The following is a 19,586-nucleotide window of genomic DNA, read 5'->3' on the forward strand; positions in this document are numbered from 1 at the left end:
TGCTGCTGACTTTCAGGGCAACTACAAGAACCTAATATTATGAGAACCATTCTGTCCTTACCTCCCTAGGTTTTCTCTTCATTTCTTTTTCTAGCTTTTGTGCTGTAATGTCACCCTAAAAAATGAGAAACACAAAAATATCTTTTGTATTTAGATTTCACATTTATTTTGTATTTTGTATTAGTGTTTTCAAACTGAAAGATGTGATATAGTTGAAAAATATTGCACCCACCCATTATTATTCTAGCCACCAAAATGTACCATCAGTTTATTTCTATATAACAATATACCAACCAAATTTTGTAAGCATTTCTCAAAGAATCCTGGTAGTGAACCATATCCCCTTTTAATTTCCCAAGGAACATATCCTATTTAAATCAACTTTGATGTTTGAAATATTTCCGCTTCTTAGTCAAAAAAGGGAAAATACAGTTGGATGCTAATAAAATAATTATAAGTACCAACTATCTAGGGTGAACAAAAACAATGTAACAAAAATACATGAAAAGCATGAGGAAAAACAACAGCATAATGATAGAAATTAACTTTGCACCACAATTTTCATGCATTATTTTGAAGTTTATGTAATTTATGACACAAACCTCATATTAGATTTTGAATTGGAAGAAATAAGCTTGCATTTCATTATATTATACTGCAATATAGGACTTAATAAGAGCCTGATAAATCTTAAGTATTGCATTATACTACGTTAATGATTATCATCATAGCTTTTCCAACACAGGCACTGCAATGTCATCACAGATTATAATTTAAAGAAAATATTAGCAATTCAGAGTGCCCATATACTGTAGTTAATAAAGCAGTGAATAGAAATCAGCTTTATAGGTAATTTACCACTAATGACAATTATTTCTATACTGTATCACAGGCTTATATGAGAATAATTTTTATATAAATAAGATCAAACTCATAGCATTCTAATTGTATTTTTTTTAATTAAACTTTTATTTAATGAATATAAATTTCCAAAGTACATCTAATTGTATATTGCAACAACTCATCCAATATTGATGACTGATAATTTCTCTTAAATTAATTTATTGTTTGACAGCATAAAAATGTGTTTTACATTGTTCACTTCCCAGGGGTATTTTAGGAAGTTTGGCAACTACAACAAAAAAATCCAAATGGTACTTTTAGGAAATAAAGTGATGAAACATGATTTGTAATATGTTGTGGTCAAGTATTCCATCTAAGTAGTGTACAATTTATGACCTTTTCAGAGCACGGTGATACTGCTGTGTCTGATCGAGTGGCTTAGCAAAATAAAGACAGATGGCAGTGTAGTAAATAATTACTTGATTGGAAGGCAACCACTGCAGGATTGCTTCCTGCCTTCAATGCAGCTAGACTTCACCTGGGGTTCGGCACATTGATTCATATGAGTATTTATGCTTTTGAGTTGATTCACCAAGGAAGGAATCACAATTTAATAATTAAAACAGAAAGCAGATGCTATGAAATGGGAGGGGATGTGATTCTCCGGTGGGTTTCCCTGCTCTCCATTCTGCTGTCAGATAATTGACTGCTCCCTATTCTTAAGATTTGTGATTCATAGACCCTTGCCTATTTCAAAAAGTTTTTTTTTTTTTTAAAGTACTAGGGATAGAACATTTGGGGTGATCTTGACAACCAAATTGAATTTCAAAATATACTCCAATGGGTTACTATACAGTCCATTTATAAAGCATTTGAAAATATAGTAACCTCTGTTCAAGTAGGTTTGGCATTTGCATGAAGATATGACTCAGGAATTAGTCTTTGTTCTTAGTGTAAGAAGTAGATAAATTAACCTAATGGATTCTCTGAAAATCTTAAAAAGAGAAGTGCAGGGGGCAGACATTAGGCACAGCAGCTAAGTCACTGCTTGGGACTGCCACATCCCATATCAAAGTGCCTAGGTTCAAGGCCCAACTCTGCTTCCCATAGCTTCCTACTATGCCACCCACACAGGAGACCTGAACTGAATTCCTGGCTGCAGTTTGGGAATGATCCAGTCATGACTATTGCATGGATCTGGGGGCATGAACCAGTGAACCAGCAGATGAAAGATCCCTCCCTCCCTCCCTCCCTCCCACTGTTTCTCTGCCTCTCCATCCTTCAAAGAAAATGAAAATAGATAAATTTACTTTTCAAAGAGAGAAAATGGCAGACTTTCCTTCTCTCTCATTCTCACTGTCTCTCAGTGTGGCTTTATAAATTAAATTGTGATTCTTTCCTTGGTGAATCAACTCAAAGGCATAAATACTCATATGAATCAATGTGCCAAACCCAAGGCTTTAAAATTGTGACATTTACTATGGAATTACCTAAAATGGAAGATTCAAATTCAACGTGATTCACACTCCCTGATTCCCAAGTGCTTTTCCTTCCCCAGGAAGTCTCCTTCTTCACTTGCCTCACCATCCTGTGCTTAATTCCACTTGTCCCTCCTTCTGTCCTCTTCAGCCTGGATTATTACAACCGGCTCCAGTAAGCCCTTTCTATAAGTTTGTACACAGTGTTAACTCCAGTTCTTTCAATCGCAGTCTTTTTAACCTACTTCCTACCCACATACCTTTTTCACACTCTCTCCCTAACAGCTCTGTCCTTGCTTTTCTTCCTTTATCAAGATAACACTCACAAATATTGAACTGTATCAACAGGACTGACCAGTTTTCTGACTTATTTCAACAAATAATTCTTGAGTGCCTATCATGAGTAAATCTGGGCCCAGATGCTAGCAGGGAGAGCTAAGAATGTGAGAAAGTATATATGAAGCCCAACATACACACACTTTGGAATAGATAGACCCGGGTTCAGATTTTGACACTTTCTGACTGTGTGATCTTGATCAAGTTACTTCTCTTCTCTGTGTTTCAATTGGTCACATTTTCTTTTTCTTTTTTAATTTTAATTGTTAGATTTATTTAGTTATTTTGAAAGTCAGAGTTACAGAGAGAGGCAGAGATGGGGGAGAGGGTTCTTCCATCCACTGGTTCACTCCCCAGATGGCCCCAAAGGCCAGGGTTGGGCCAGGCCAAAGCCTGGAGCCAAGAGCTCTATCCAGGTCTCCCACGTTGGTGCCAAAGCCCAAGTTCTTCAGCCATCTTGCACTGTTTTTCTCAGGTCATTAGCAGGAAGCTGGATCAAAAGTGGAGCAGCCAGGACATGAACCAGCACCTGTAGGAGATGCTGGCATCACAGGTAGCAGCTTTACCTACTCTACCACAATGCCAGCCCTGGTCACACTTTCAAATGGAAATAAGTATAGTCCCTATCAAGCAGATTTGTTGTTTAAAGGATATGGTGGATGCAAAGTATTTGGCATTGAACTTGGCACACAGTAAATGCACAATTGTGTTAATGAAATATGACAGAAGCTCTGCTCTCCAAGAATTTGCAGTCTACAATGAATGTTACAAAACATAGCTCAAGACTCTATTCCTTCTCATAGAGTTATAATTACTAGAATGAAAGTATTACAGAAATGCAGAAGAGATTAATTCTGATCAAGAAATCTAGGAATGGTTTCTGAAAAACATGCAGCTGTGTTCTCCTTTAACAGGCAGATGTTATAGTCAGGGCATGTCAAGGAAGAAGAGTAGAGATGAATAAGCAGGAAACTTGGGTCACTAACTGTGAAACCATGAGCAAATCATTTTACTTTCTGATCCAAATAATAAATGGGGAATAGAATGTGGGAGCACTAGCCCTATCTGCACTTAGTTTCAAATGAGATAATATATGGAAAGGGCTTTGTAATTTCAGAACATGAAAAATGAAATGGAGGTGGACATTTTGTCTCGTGGTTAAGCCAGCAGCTTGAGCCCTTGCATCCTGCATTGGAGCATCTGACTTCAATTCCCACCTCTGGCTCATAACTCCAGCTTCCTGCTAATGCAAACCCCAGGAGGTAGCAGTGATAGGGTTTTTGTTTCCAGTCCCTGGCTGCTCCCCCCTCAGGCTGTTGTCGGTATCTGGGGAGTGAACCAGCAAAGAGGAATGTACACTCTCTCTCTGCCTCTCGTATTAAAAAGATGTAAAATAGGCCGGCGCCGCGGCTCACTAGGCTAATCCTCCGCCTTGCGGCGCCGGCACACCGGGTTCTAGTCCCGGTCGGGGCACCGATCCTGTCCCGGTTGCCCCTCTTCCAGGCCAGCTCTCTGCTATGGCCAGGGAGTGCAGTGGAGGATGGCCCAAGTGCTTGGGCCCTGCACCCCATGGGAGACCAGGAGAAGCACCTGGCTCCTGCCATTGGAACAGCGTGGTGCGCCAGCCGCAGTGCGCCTACTGCGGCGGCCATTGGAGGGTGAACCAACGGCAAAGGAAGACCTTTCTCTCTGTCTCCCTCTACTGTCCACTCTGCCTGTCCAAAAAAAAAAAAAAAAAAGATGTAAAATATACTAATGATGGTGGCAGGGAAATGGTTTTTATTGTTAGCCCAGTGGAAATCAAATATCAGTTCATACTCCCTTGGATACTTCCATGGCTTACTCCTCTTTGTGGACTAACAGTAGACTTTTCCAAGCCAGATGGCCAGTATTCCTGTTGAAAGTAATGTCTGACGGTTTTTAAAGAATTTTTAAAAATTTATTTGAGAAGCAGAGATTTGGGGGGGAGGCTCTCATCTCCTAGTTAACATCCCAAATGCTTGCAACAGCCCCCACTTGGGGCCAAAGCCAGAGTGAGAACTCGGTCCCCCAGTCTCCCATATGGGTGGCAGGAATCCTGTCACTTGAGCCATCACTGCTGCAAACCCAGGCCCTCAGTATAGGATGCTGGCGCTTTCACTGCTAAGCCAAATGCCCATCCTGACAAAATCTACTCTTAATTTCCCACACAAACAGAATCAAGCAGTACACCACACAGATAATTGTGACTAGCAGATAGTTAAAACATCATTTCTATTTAGCCCTGAAATTTGAAAAGGAGAGCGCATGGAAGGAGGCCTTAGATCACCTACCAAGTGATTAATTAAGAATTACCTCTAATAAGAACTTACAGAATACTGCAGAGATAAGGATCACACCACTGTGTGGACCCTAGAAACCCAAGATGGCAAAGCAAACAGATTTCAGCTTTTAGAATAGACTCTCTGTCAGCCACTGTCTGTATGTTCTTTGAGGGAGCTGCTGAATCTGAAGCATTCAAGCAAAATTTGGTTTTGTCTCTCAAGCCTGGGACTTTGCGGTTTGCTCTGTCCTGGAAGGGCTGTGCACAGACCTGCAAGCAAATTGTTGGAGCAGCTCCCAGCTTGCTCGGCCAGCTGACTCTCTTTACAAAAGAGGATTTATCCTTTTTTTCTGCCTTTGTCCAAACTAAAGGACAAAGAGCATGGCAATTAATGGCTAATCACAGGGTGTGTTGAAGCCTGCCAAAAAAAAAAAAATGAGAAAAGACCCCTCTCCCCAGGGCAACCCTGGTAGTGGTCCCTAAAGAAGTTAGCAAAAATCTACCCGCCCCCTGCAACACCCCTGAAGGCTTAAGAGCTATGGTGTGACACCCAGGGCAGAGATAAGAAAGTCCAGCTGCCTGTGCTGCTGCTCTAAGACAGCTTCCCACATCTACCCACATCTTTAGTGTCTTCCCTTTAAAATGACGTTTCTGTGTCTCTCTGCTTTACAAATAAACAAACATTTAAGTAAGATGTCCAAGGGTCATCATTTTGGGGGATTAACTTGGCATTACACCGTAGGCCCGAGCCTGTTTAGGTTCATCTGATGTGGAAAAGCTGGAATTTAATAAAACAATGCTGAAATAATGGTAATCAGCTACAAAATCTTCCTAGTGAGGAGCACACAGGATTTACAGTCAAGCAGACCTCCTTGCATTCAAAACATGTTAACTTGCTAGGTTGTGTCAGAAGAGTTATTTAACTTTTCTGAGCCTCAGTTTCTTCATCTACAAAATAGGGATAATATTAATAGCTTTCTCAGAGTTGCTTGGGAAGGAATAAAATACAGGACAGTCCCTGACACCCAAAAAGCAGGGGATCACTAGAAACTGCTAAAATGATTCCCAGGCTTCTCAAAATACTCAATTTGCTTCACATGGCTAGGCCCATTTCCAGAAGTTGCATAAATACACTGACTATAGAATGCAATCATCGCTTTATTCTCTAAGGAGTTTCAAGGTGCAATGCAGAAATAGTTGTTTATTATTTTTGCAAAGCTAAGAGAGTGGGAAGACAGAAGAGCACAATTTTCCATTTTACAGATGGGAAATCTGAGGCACAGAGAAAGTAAATGACATGCCTAATGTCACATAGAGCCAGAAGCAGAAGTAAAATTGGTGTGACCCCCAGGGCAATGCAGCTTGTCTTTATTCCTAAATGTCAGGGGTGAGAAACTTCTGTCCGAGCTTTAATACGATCAGTCTAATTTTTTAGATTTTCTACAGCTGCTGATCTTGAGGACCTTCGGAGCTTTGGGGAAATCACATGGGCGATTTGACCTTAAATCTCATGCCACTGGAGAAAGATTAATTGCAAAGACCTGGAAAGGGGCCAGAGAATTCCATGTAGCTGAATAAGAGCATCGTCTAGGGATGTTGTTGTCCTGACAGACTTAGTTAGTACATAATTGATAAACCTAGAGTTTGTATAGCTTTACAGATAGATAAGCCAACAGGCTTCCGGGGCTGACATTTACAGAAGCCCTACCAGTGTTTCTGGAACACCAAATGTAGGTTTTCTACCTTTACCCTCTGAACATTGCTTATTTTCTCAGGCACTGTTCTCAGCGGTCAATAAGATGAGGCAATTGGACAAAAGTGCCACCTTCCCCAGTGTAAGCAAGAAGGCTCACCAGTTTAACACTGTTACAAGACTGCTTTTAAAATGTATTTACCCTTGGGGCTGGCGTTGTGACACAGCAGGTTAAGCCACCACCTGCAATGATAGCATCCCATATAGGCACTGGTTTGAGGCTCCACTTCCAATCCAGCTCCCTGCTAATGCATCTGGGAAATCAGTGTAAGATGGCTCAAGCATTTGGGTCCCTGCACCCACAAGGAGGACCCAGATAGAGTTCCTGGCTGCTGGTTTCAGCCTAGTCCAGTTTTGGCGGTTATAACCATTAGGGGAGTGAACCAGTGGACCGAAGCTCGCTCACTCTCTCTCTCTTTCTGTAATCTGCCTTCCAAGTAAATAAGAAAAATCTTTGAGCCGGTGCCGCGGCTCAATAGGCTAATCCTCCACCTGCGGTGCCGACACACTGGGTCCTAGTCCCGGTCGGGGCGCCGGATTCTGTCCCGGTTGCCCCTGTTCCAGGCCAGCTCTCTGCTGTGGCCTGGGAGCGCCGTGGAGGATGGCTCAGGTCCTTGGGCCCCACACCCGCATGGGAGACCAGGAGAAGCACCTGGCTCCTGGCTTCAGATCAGCGCGGTGCGCCAGCAGCAGCGCGCCGGCCCCAGCGGCCATTGGAGGGTGAACCAACAGCAAAAGGAAGACCTTTCTCTCTGTCTCTCTCTCTCACTGTCCACTCTGCCTGTCCAAAAAAAAAAAAAAAATCTTTAAAAAAAAAAAAAAAGTATTTGCCCTGATCCAATGTAGGTTGAGGTCAAAGAGGGATTCAATGCATGACATAGAAGCTAGACAATTTTTGTCACAATCAGAATCCAGAAAAGGTGAAAGACAGCCAAACACAACATTAAAGCTTGATAGTGGGTCTAAACCTTGGGCAGGAGACTTTGCACAGTGTGAGTTTTGTTCCATAGTCCAATGTCATAAGCCCACTTTTAGCGATTTGAACTCTGACCCACAGAAACCTCAGATTTTGAGTTTCTTTGACTTTGGTCACCCCTCCCAACAAAGTATTTTGCTTAATAGAAGGAATTGGTGATGAATATGTTTCACTGTAATTTGTATTCAGAGACCACAGGGTTTCTTAGAAGACCTGGCTATCTTTCCTTAATGCTCGCACTCTAGTTTCATTTCAGTTCAGGAGGCATTGCTGTGGGCTTCATACATGATAGCACACTTTTGCATTTCTCTCCCGTCCAGATGTAAAACATCTGACAGTCACTGGGGTCCATAAATCAGTAGCTAAGAGTGCACAAGATCATTACACAGAGTGGGTCAAGTTTTTTGTTGGTATGTTTTTGGATGGTAGTGAATAAGGGTGGCATCATACAGCCTTTTTTGCCCTTTTTTTCGTGGATCATAAATTAACACATTGGGCTCTTTTTCTAAGCAAGTTGTTACTACTTTCCGAATACAATTTACTAAAATATATTACTTTTAAATAATCATTCTGAAAAAAATCACATTGTTCATAAATCATCATTGCTTCACAAATGTATCATTTTAAATACTTAGAGTTTACAAGATTGTTCCTAGAAACTTGTGGGTCTGAATTAAGTAGGTGATTTTTATCTTCTTCCATCAGAGGAATTAGAGAAATTAGAACAGGAAAGACTGGCATTGGAGGCCACTATCAAAGATAATGAGTGTGAAGAAGGAAATGGAGGTATCCGGGGCTTGTTTAAGAAAGTTGGCAAGCTGAACATCACTAAACCAACTCCCAAGAAAGGTAAGTACCTTTTACAAATCTACAAGAAAGACTACAAGATAAGTGATTATTTGAGCATCTGTAAAGGGTCAGAGGTCAGCATCTAAGATGTTGAGGGCATTCAGGGTAGGAAGGGACCGAAAGATTTATTTCAAGTACGTGGTTGAGTAAGAAGTAGACACCATTGACATTGATAAACATGTTTAAGTACTTTGTACCATCTTTTTATAAAAACTTTATTTTAAAATCATCATATTTGAAAAAAAAATCATCATATTTGGTTTGGGAATCATACAATGCTTAAGCAGATTAATTGCCACAAAATAGAAATATCTTAGTTAAGATAGAAAAGGTATAAACATTTAAGAACCAGTACCCAAACTTTTAAATTTACATCTTTCTTATCTTGCAGAAATTCAGGGGACTTAAAAATTGACTAGTATATGTAAATAGGGGATCCAACTTGAACCCCAATTTCAAAAATGTCTTTATCACACACCAGAATGCTGGGTTTAGAACTTCATTAATACTAATTTCCTATAGATTTTGTTTGAGTGGTACATTTTTCTCTGAGGGTCTGGCATATATCCCAGAAACAGGGACCAAGGGCTGGGAGAGCGTGTTGTGGGTTTTAAAAACAGTTGATTCAAAACCTGATTTTTTTAAATTGCTTTCTTTCCAAAAAATAGTGCAACTTGAGCTTAATAAAATCCACAGTGACCTCTACTGGTAGAAAACTACAATGTTAACATGCACTTCAGGCACAAATGTCATCTTGTTAAATAAAGTAATACTCTAGTGTGAGACTGGGGGACGTTCACTTCTCTGAAGAGTCTCCAAGTCAAATAGCAAGATCCAAATTGAAATTTAGCAGGCTTCCAGTCTAGAATGATGGTGGCCAATGCTTCAAAGAGGCCATTTCCTACCCAGTAATTGTATTGGTTCAGTTTGCTTGTTCTTCTGCTGTAGCTCAGGGATAAAAAATCTCACCTGTAATTTAACATTTTTATATATTTACAGAAGAGGATGTGAAATACACATATTTCTCCCACTTCAAATATTAGAGATACTCTCAAGTTCCCAGGAATCCCATAGGTTTTGGGAGAGCCTACTAATTACTGCTCACCTTAAAATGACATTTTCTAGGAAAATATGTTTGAATCTAAAGGGGAAGCTACATCAGGACTTTGAGAGTGCAAAAATGAGAACAAGACTCTTCTGAATACTAACTACTGTCTTCTTTCCATTCCATTTTATTGTTTTATTTGTGAGAAAAGTTAGCTGACCATTAAATCTGCCCTATTAAGTGGTGCAATATGAAAAGACAAGGGAAACCTCAAAAAAGCATAGGCAAATGCTATTCTCTATGTAATGGGGAGGCGGGGAGCATTTATGTTCTTATTAAAGAAAGCAGGATTTGTTATATATTCTGGAAGCCTGTTTCTGCGTCACAATACTTGCTTGGGAAAAAAAAATGTATTCTGAAATTCAGCATGTCTCATTCTTCAGAAAAGCAAAATAATGTTATGTGCTATTTTCAGTATCTAAAAGTTCAAACACAGCTCTAAAGTGGGCCCATTCACTGCTCTGGCTGACAGCTCTTTGGAGTTCTAGATCAAGACCAACCCTGCCCCTAGGCACTCATCAGAGTCCTGGGGATGCTTTTTGATTTGCTTGTAAGTGAGGGCAGAGTTTGGTCCATTTTGCAAATAAATTTACTTTCTCCCTCAGCAGTCCTAGCAATAGAAAAACAATACAAGATAATTGCTTCAGAACTGACAGGCCCAAAACATGGAAACAGCAACAGACAGAACAAAGCATCTTCAGAACCCCGGAGATCAGAGAGGAAGCGCTGAAGAGGCTGTCAGCTCTACTCCAAGCACTACATTGACACCACCTCTTTGAAACAGAGCAATGAAATCACAGCTTCCAAAGACACAGAAGTGAGATATAATATATATAGTGTGGCAAAGAAAACCTACTAGCAGAGAGGGACAAGGGCCTCTCAAACATTGGCCTAGTTCCCTGGTACACTTTCATTGTACCCATGTTAGGCTGGAAATTGCATTAAAATTTTTAAAGTATTTGATATCCACTCTTTTTTTTTTTTTTTTTGACAGGCAGAGTTAGACAGTGAGAGAGAGAGAGAGAGAAAGGTCTTCCTTTTTCTGTTGGTTCACCACCCAAGTGGCCACCACTTCACGTTGCGGCCGGCCCACTGCACTGATCTGAAGCCAGGAGCCAGATGCTTCCTCCTGGTCTCCCATGCAGGTACAGGGCCCAGGCACTTGGGCCATCCTCCACTGTACTCCCAGGCCACAGCATAGAGCTGGACTGGAAGAGGAGCAATAGGGACAGAACCGGCGCCCCAACCGGGACTAGAACCTGGGGTGCCGGTGCCGCAGGCGAAGGATTAGCCTAGTGAGCCGTGGCGCCAACCTTATATCCACTCTTAATTAGAACCGAAGTAAGGATAGTTTTTCTTTCAATATTTTCTGGATTTTCCTTTCTTTTTAAAGATTTATTTCAAAGTTAGAGAGAATAGAAATAGACAGGACATGCATACAGAGAGACAGACAGAGCTCCCCTGTGCTGGTTCATTCCCCAAATGCCTACAATGCCCAGGACTGGGTTAGGCTGAAGCTGAGAACTGGGAACCCAATCCAGGTCTCCCACACGGGTGGTACAGACCCAACAAACTGAGCCATCTCAGACAGCCCTGCTGTCTCTCAGAGTATCCATTAGCAGGAAGTTGGAGCTGGGATAGAGTCAGGACTCAAATCCAGGCACCCCAATAGGGCATGCAGGTTTCCCAGTCTAGTGCCTTAACCACTGAGCCAAATACCTATCCCTGGATTTTTTTTTTCCCTCTCATTCAAAAATATTCAAACAGCTCAACTGGCTTTACCTTAGCTTCATAAGATTTCTTGAAGATAAAACAGGAGGGGCTATCATTGTAACACAAGTTAAGCTCCAACCTCGCATAGGAGCCCCAGCTCCAACCTCGCATAGGAGTTCCCAGCTGCTCCACTTCCAGTGTGGCTCCCTGCTAATGCACCCGGGAAAACAACAGAAGATGGCCCAAGTGCTTGCGCCCCTGCCATCCACAGGGAAGACCTAGATGGAGTTTCAGACTTCTGACTTCGGCCTAGCCCAGCCTAAGCCATTGTGGCCATTTGTGGGGTAGCGGGGGGAGGGGTGCAGTGGGGTGGGAGTGGGGTTGGAGGTGAACCAGCAGAGGGAAGATCTTTCTCTTTCCCTGTCTCTCTCTCTCATTCTTTGTGTGTAACTCTGCCTTTCAGATGAATAAAGAAAACTTAAAGAAAGAGAGAGGGAGAGAGGGAGAGAGAGAGAGAGGAAGGAAAGAAGGAAGGAAGGAAGGAAGGAAGGAAGGAAGGAAGGAAGGAAGGAAGGGAGGAAGGAAGGAAAGAAGGAAAGGAAAGGAAAGAAGAGGAGAGGAGAGGAGAGGAGAGGAGAGGAGAGGAGAGGAGAGGAGAGGAGAGAAGAGGAAAGAGGAGTAAGCCAGGCCGACCACAGGACCAAATAATCATAGGGAACTCAAATTGTACATAGTCTCTGAAAAATTTTATAAACCATACTTTCATGGAATCTATACTAAAACTGTGCTTGAATGAATAAATTCTAACATAAGAACACTTCTGGGTCTGTGTTGTGGCACAGCAGGTTAAGCCACATCCTGTGATGCTGGTATCCCATATTGGAGCAGCCATCCAGCTACCTGATAATGTTCCTAGCAAAGCTGTGGAAGATGGTCCAAGTACTTGGACCCCTGCCATCCACATGGAAGACCAGGATGGTGTTCCTGGCTCCAAGCTTCATATTGGCCTGGTCCCACTATTATGGCCATTTGGAAAGTGAACAAATGGATGGAAGATCTCTCTCTCTCTCTCTCTCTGCCACTCTTTCAAATAAATAACTTTTTTGTTAAAAATACATCTGATCCTATTGTGTATTTCCAGAAAACCAATCACTACATCTTCTGTCACAAAAAAACTGAAAATATTAAGTTGGCTTATATCTGAGATTTAGGAAAATTGGAATACTTTGGTTATTGTATTAGATTATTAGGTACTATTGTATGCATAAAAAATAGTTCTAATCTGAGACAGATTATGAAGGATCTGAAAATAATCCACTGCTTTGTAAGGAAAATTGTAACCATGAAACCAATTTAACTATTTGAGGTTATCTAAATTCATGTGAGATTTGTCCTTTTTCTTCACAGAGATAAAAAACATGGATTCATGACTCTTCCTCTATTTTCATCAATAGATTTATTGGAAAGTTATATTGCTTCTATCCTCAAAAGACAAATAGATGTATCACTTTCTCTTTCAGATAGCAGCATTAACACAATCCAGTCAATGCATGTGGGAGAGTTCAACCAGAAACTGGTGGAAGCCAGCACTCAATTTAAAAAGAAACAAGGAAAAGGCACAATTGATGTTTGGTGGTTGTTTGATGATGGAGGTAAAGCTTCCAGAATATACCCTAGGGAGTAGAATTTCTGTTCTGAGAAACTTAACAAAGTACATGGGGTGGTATATGAAAACAATGCCAGTTAAAGAATAATCCTTCTATATTCTCAAAAACTTGTAAATTATTTAAGAACTATGACTATGAGAATAAATAGATACATAGTTATTCGTGTTCTTTGTTAGATTCACTCATCCTTTCTGTCATCACTTACTCTTTATTGCAGGGTTAACACTCCTTATCCCCTATATCTTGACTCTCAGAAAAAAATGGAAAGACTGTAAATTAAGAATCTATGTTGGAGGGAAGATTAATCGCATTGAAGAAGAAAAAATCGCGTAAGTAGCTTACCACTCCTGTGTTAGGTTATTTCAGATGTTTGTTGCCTTAATGCTTTAATTCTTGAGAAATTTTTAGGGCAAACTAGATGGAAAGACACACCCACCATAATGGGACACATGTTTACTTGGTTTTCTCTTCAATAAACTATTTGCATAATTTTTCTAATCATTATCTTCAAGTCCTCCTATCTTCTGCCACAAATGCTTTCAAAAAGAAAGTTGAGTGTCACCCCACCTTGTATAATGTGTGTTCTGTTCTGATGAATAAACACATTCAAGAAAGGAAGAGCATGAACAAATTTGTGTTCATGTGTGGGATCTAAATCTGCTAATTCATGGCAGTCACTCTTAGAATAGCGAAGAACTAGATGGAGAGATAAGTCTTGGGTGCACCAGCCCTGCTACCAAGGGGTTGCAAGAGTCCACAACAGTCAAAAAATACATCTGATCCTCAGTTGCTTGTGTACAGTTTGGAAAAGTTTCCTCATTCTAAGTCTGTGTCTATTTCATTCATCTACCATTGGGAGCAAATGTGTGGCCCTAAGAATAATAAGCATGCCCAGAACATGGCATATCCAGGAGGCTCTGGTGGAAATCTGGAGACTCACTCTGTAGCAGCTCTTGGTCCATTGTGATATACTGTAGTCCTGAGCCCTCTGTCGTCCAGAAATCACAAAACAATGACAGACTTTTATTAAGTAATTTTGGATATTTTCTCTTTTCTCAGGAAGTTGTAACTGCATATAAATATATACTTATGTATTAATGAGTATGTAAATATATTATTTTAGTTGCAGCAATGCAATATTCATATATTTTATCATATATATTTAATTTCTCATAAAGAATCATGGTGAAATTGAAAATAACATGTTTATAATAATTTATATTTCTTAAAGACCCTGGTATCTTTTGCAGACAATTGATAAAATTTGAAGATAGTTTGTAGATTAGATAATAGTATGACATAAATGTTGAATGTTTTAATTTCTCAAATTGTACTCTATTGGTATAAGAGAATATCCTTGTTCTTAGGAAATGTTCACCAAAATATTTAAGGGTGAAGAGGCCTGATATCTGCAAGATACTTTAAAGTTGGATAGATAGATAAATAGATACAAAAATGGAGGAAATCAGCAGATTAAGAGAGATACAAAGAGAATGACAAGTCTAACAGGACAAAATACAAACAACTGGTGATGTTGGGAGTTACTCACACTATACTTGCAACTTTCCCATAAACCTGAAATCATATCACAATTATAAGTTGTTAGGATAAAGACTTCCAACATATAACCATGTAATGTATGATAATTACTAGTTTGTCAGTGATTTGTCAGTGACTATAAAAATTATCAGCTAGATAGTAGTCAATGAATATTAAGATTTACTGGCTTTCCTTTAAATAATAAGTGAATGTGCATGGCTTTGCATCATCTTCCCTGGCACATGAATGCAGTTAGATTTACTGTTTCTACTCTCTGTGCTTACAGGAGTTTCTTTACACTTGCAGTGGAATAGTTTGGTCTACATTTAATGTGCCCAACAAGTATGGTAATGAAAATCAAACACTAACCATAAAGCCTGTCTTAAAACTAAGCTGAAATAAGGCATGATTGCTTTTGATATCTTAACTCAAACACAAAACATCTTTGATTGAAAATAGTTAAATACACAATGATGAAGTGTTTTTCTCTTCCATTTTCAGAATGGCTTCTCTTTTGAGCAAATTCAGGATAAAATTTGCAGACATCCACATCATTGGTGATATCAACATTAAGCCCAACAAGGAGAGGTATGAAATGTTTAACAAGATCCATTGATTAACCACAGTAATCTCTCATTCTCTTTGGTGTTGATTATCAAAGAATAAAAATGTTATGTATTTACTACAGTGACTTCTTGATAGAATTTAATAAAAGCCTTCAAGTAATCATGACAAAGAACTAACAAGTACATTCCAATAAAAAGAAAAGGCTTAGGCTTTATGATAAAGTTAAGCTTGGAAGGAAAGTTGTTGAAACACAGGTTGGTGTGTCACACAATAGAATTCCCTTTCCTATTCTTGATCCCTAAAGTGACAAGAGTACCAGGAAGCACAAGGTCACACTGTTCTGACTTGAGCAGTCAAGGTTAGTTTCCTACTCAGTATTACTGGTGAGGCATCTTGGGTGGGGAGTTCTGATGGAGAAGATGTATAAACAGCTTGTGTTTTCTCGGCACAATGACAGTACCAACCCTCCAGGACCATTTTAGCTTCTAGGCATGAAGGGCCCAGCTTAAGACTTATGAGCCAAAGCTCATAAGAGAGAAGGATTTCTAAAACTATCTGAAGCCTGGAAAAGAAATGTATTGGTTCCAAAAGAAAATGATATAATTGTAATATTCATTTATTATCCTCAAAGGGCCAGTGTTTGGTGCATTGATTAAGATGCTCCTTGGGATGCTCACATCCCAATCAGAGTGCCTGGGTTAGAGTCCCAGCCCTGCTTTTAATTCTGGCTTCCTAGTAATGCATACCTTGGGAAGTAACAGATGAAGGATCAAGTACTTCAGTCCCTGCCACCCACATGGGAGACCTGAACTGAGTTTTGGGTTCCTGGATTTGGCCTGGACCAGCCCCACCTGCTGTGGGTACTTGAAAAGTAAGCCAGCATATTGAAGATCTCTGTCTTTCTGTTTTTTTTTCTCTCTCTGTATATCTCTGCCTTTCAAATAAATAAATAAAAATTTTAAATACCTTTAAAATGTGGGGGCAGGTATGTGGCCTAGTGGTTAAGCCACTGGTTAGAACACCCATATCCCACATTAAAGTGTGTAGGTTCAATTTCTAGCTCTGTTTCTCAAGTTCATGTTTCTTCTAATATGCATCTGGGAGGCAGAATGTGATGGCTCAATTAGTTGGGTCCCTGACATCCATGGATGATATCTGGATTGAGTTTCCAAATCCCAACTTTAGCTCTTAGCTTTAACCCCTAGGCTACTGTGGGCATTTATGTGGTGAACCAGCAGATGGGAGCTCTCTCACTTTCTTGTTCTCTTTCCTACACCAACCCCTGCCCCAACTCCCAAATAAATAATTTTTTGAAAAAAGTTTAAGTAAATATTTTTGGAACAATATCATTTTAACTCTCTTGAGTTATCATCAACTCCACTATCATCTTCATCAGGCTGCTAAAAAAATACCAAAAGCTGGGTGGCTTAAATAAGACATCTCTTTAAATTCTGAAGACTAGCAAGTCCAAAATAGAGGTGCTGACTGATTCAGGCCTTTGAGGGCCATCTTCCTGGTTTGCAAATGGCCACCTCCTCACATGGTAGAGGTGTGATCCCTTTCTCCTCCTCCTCTTCTTCTTCTTCTTCTTTTTTTTTTTTTAAACAGGCAGAGTTAGAGAGAGAGAGAGAGAGACAGAGAGAAAGGTCTTCATTCTGTTGGTTCACCCCACAAATGGCCACTACGGCCGGCGTGCTGCGCCAATCCAAAGCCAGGAGCCAGGTGCTTCCTTCTGGTCTCCCATTCGGGTGCAGGGCCTAAGCACTTGGGCCATCCTCCATTGCCCTCCCACACCACAGCAGAGAGCTGGACTAGAAGAGGAGCAACTGGGACAGAATCCGGCGCCCCAACTGGGACTAGAACCCGGGGTGCCGGTACCACAGGCAGAGGATTAGCCTAGTGAGCCAAGGCGCCAGCCCCCTTTCTCTTCTTAAAAATATCCTAATCCCCTCAGGGGCCCACCCTCATGACCGTATCTAAATGTAAATACCACCCAAAGGCCCCATTTCCAAATACCATCGGGTTAACACTTCAAAATATGAAATTTGGAGGGACACAAATGTTCAATTCACAACAATGGTATTTGAAACCCATTTGTAGGGTAGATCTTCATAGGAAATACCAAAGTTGCAAGAAGATTGTGTGGAAATCCTAGCTAATTGTAAATTTAATGAACAACTTAGAGTCTAATCTAACAATTATAAAATGTTGCCCAAGTTTGTAGACCAAATCGTATCTACTTTTACATTTAGATATAATTATGTACATTTAATTTTTTTAAAGATTTATTTTATTTATTTGAAAGAGTTACAGAGAGAGGTAGAGACAGAGAGAGTGGTCTTCTATCCACTGGTTCACTCCCCAGATGGCTCAATGGCTGGAGCTGAGCTGATCTGAAGTCAGGAGCCAGGAGCTTCTTCCTGGTCTCCCACGTGGGTGAAGGGGCCCACGGACTTGGGCTGTCTTCTACTGCTTTCCCAGGCCATAGCAGAGAGCTGGATTGGAAGAGGAGCAGCCAGGGCTAGAACTGGTGCCCATATGGGACACCAGTGTTTCACACCAGAGCTTTAACGCGCTGTGTCACAGTGCTGGCCTGTACATTTGATTGGGTGAAGAGTAGGGCCTCCGGGGCAGTGCACAGAAATACAAAGTCTCCAGAATGCCATACATCCTTACTGCTCTGTTGGACATTTTCCCTATTCTGTTGTCCACCATTTCTCCTTCCTCTTGCAATTCTTGATGGATTATAATTCTACAATCCTCAAGTCTTTTTGCTTCTTCCCTTCTTTGGATTTTTTTATTATCCTATATAAACTTAACACCTTGTTGAAAATCATTCATATTTAAGATACAGTCTTATTGACCAGACAAAATTCACATTCTTTGAAGGTACTCATGATTCCTCCAAGGCTATGGTTCAGTTAAAATGGCTTTACTAAACACTTTCACTGTGATAAGAAGGCAACAATTGACAGGGTAAACCTGGTTATTACTTTGTGATATTTCCTTATATCATATATACTTCTAATGCCTTCCATTATATTTCTACAATTACAAATACTTAAGAAAAATTAAGACTACATTTATAAATCTCCTTGGTAAATAGAATTAACAGTCTTATATGAACCAGGTTATCATACAATAATATCTGGTAGCTTTCCACTTTTCATCAGAAGAATTCTAATTCCCTGAGTCATTGCCCCTTGGCATTTGCAGTGATGTAATCAACCAGGTTCATGTTATGGCTCTAATTCTAAGGAATGCATTCTCTTTCATAATACAGAAGGCCCAACAATTCCTTAGTACGTGCCCCTTAGTAGCCGAGTCAACCCTACCAGTAATCTGCAAAACTGGGCCATTCTCTATTGCCTAGAGGCTATTCACTATGATTCCTACTGGTTTTGGAGTTCATAAGCCAGGACACAAATTAGTCACCCACATCTTGCAGGCAAATGCTTATTGCTGTTGTTCATCTCATCAGTAGCTAAGGACTATCTTTGCTTATAAATGTGTTCCTAAATTCCTCTATTTCTTTACTCATCAATCTGGTTTGCTCTACCAAGCCCTTGTTTCCTTCCCTTTCTTTCTTACTTGTTTCTGTCCAGCTGCCATGGTCACCATCTTAATATCCGTTCTTTCTCTCTTGTTCATCACCGAGGATGTTGAGGTACCTCCTTTTCCATTAACTTAAACCTTTTCATCTTTTGAGTATCTGTCAAAGTCAGGGCCTCTTCATCTTACCACCCTGACCTTTGTCCCATGGTACCTTGCTGCAATAGTATGAAAGGCATTTTTTTTTTTTTTTGCTTTTGTCTTGGTATCTAAATCTCACATATTCTCATCATCCTATCATAAGGAGAATTCATTCCCTCCCTCAAGAAATAAATGAATTTATTTTCAAAATTTTGAAGAGATGTTCTCTCAGCCATTTCAAGATCTTGAGGAAGATGCAGAGGGGGACAATTCCATCTCTACTGAAATAAAATACTTGTGGGGCCGGCGCTGTGACATCTCGGGCTGAGCTGCTGTCTGCAATGCCAACATCCCATATGGGTACCAGTTCCAGTCCTGGTTGCCCTACTTCAGGTCCAGTTCCCTGCTAATTTGCCTGGGAAGGCAGTGGAAAATGGCCCAAGAGCTTGGGCCCCTGAATCCACATGGGAGACCTGGAGGAAGCTCCTGGTTCCTGGCTTCACCCTGGCCCAGCCCTGGCCATTGCAGCCATTTGGGGAGTGAACTAGTGGATAGAAGATCTATCTCTCGTTCTCTCCTTTTCTCTCTGTAACTCTGCCATTCAAATAAATAAATGAAATCTTTAAAAAGAAGAAGAATACTTGCAGCTAATGTACCCTAGTGCAAGGAAAAGAAGCCACCCCTTTGAAGGGATGTGCTGGAGGACCCACCCTCCTCTCTGTAGCCTTCTGCCAAAACTAATGCCATAGTACTTTATGAAACAGC

The 19,586-nt window shown here is 40.5% G+C and overlaps 1 protein-coding gene and 1 long non-coding RNA gene across 7 annotated transcripts in view; one reads left to right on the forward strand and one right to left on the reverse strand.

Moving 5' to 3' along the window:
- The window catches only part of LOC133770147 (uncharacterized), a 122,845-nt gene that overhangs the window by 72,055 nt on the left and 31,204 nt on the right, over positions 1-19,586 (reverse strand). The window lies entirely within an intron of this gene.
- The window catches only part of SLC12A1 (solute carrier family 12 member 1), a 96,270-nt gene that overhangs the window by 70,096 nt on the left and 6,588 nt on the right, over positions 1-19,586 (forward strand). For all 3 annotated transcript variants that reach the window (XM_062205856.1, XM_062205854.1, XM_062205855.1), the window contains exons 20-23: positions 8,394-8,537; positions 12,876-13,007; positions 13,240-13,351; positions 15,063-15,149. In XM_062205856.1, the coding sequence (XP_062061840.1) occupies positions 8,394-8,537; positions 12,876-13,007; positions 13,240-13,351; positions 15,063-15,149 (475 nt within the window). The remainder of the gene's footprint in view (positions 1-8,393; positions 8,538-12,875; positions 13,008-13,239; positions 13,352-15,062; positions 15,150-19,586) is intronic.

Source organism: Lepus europaeus, chromosome 11 (assembly GCF_033115175.1).
Source record: "Lepus europaeus isolate LE1 chromosome 11, mLepTim1.pri, whole genome shotgun sequence".
Lineage (NCBI taxonomy): Eukaryota > Metazoa > Chordata > Mammalia > Lagomorpha > Leporidae > Lepus > Lepus europaeus.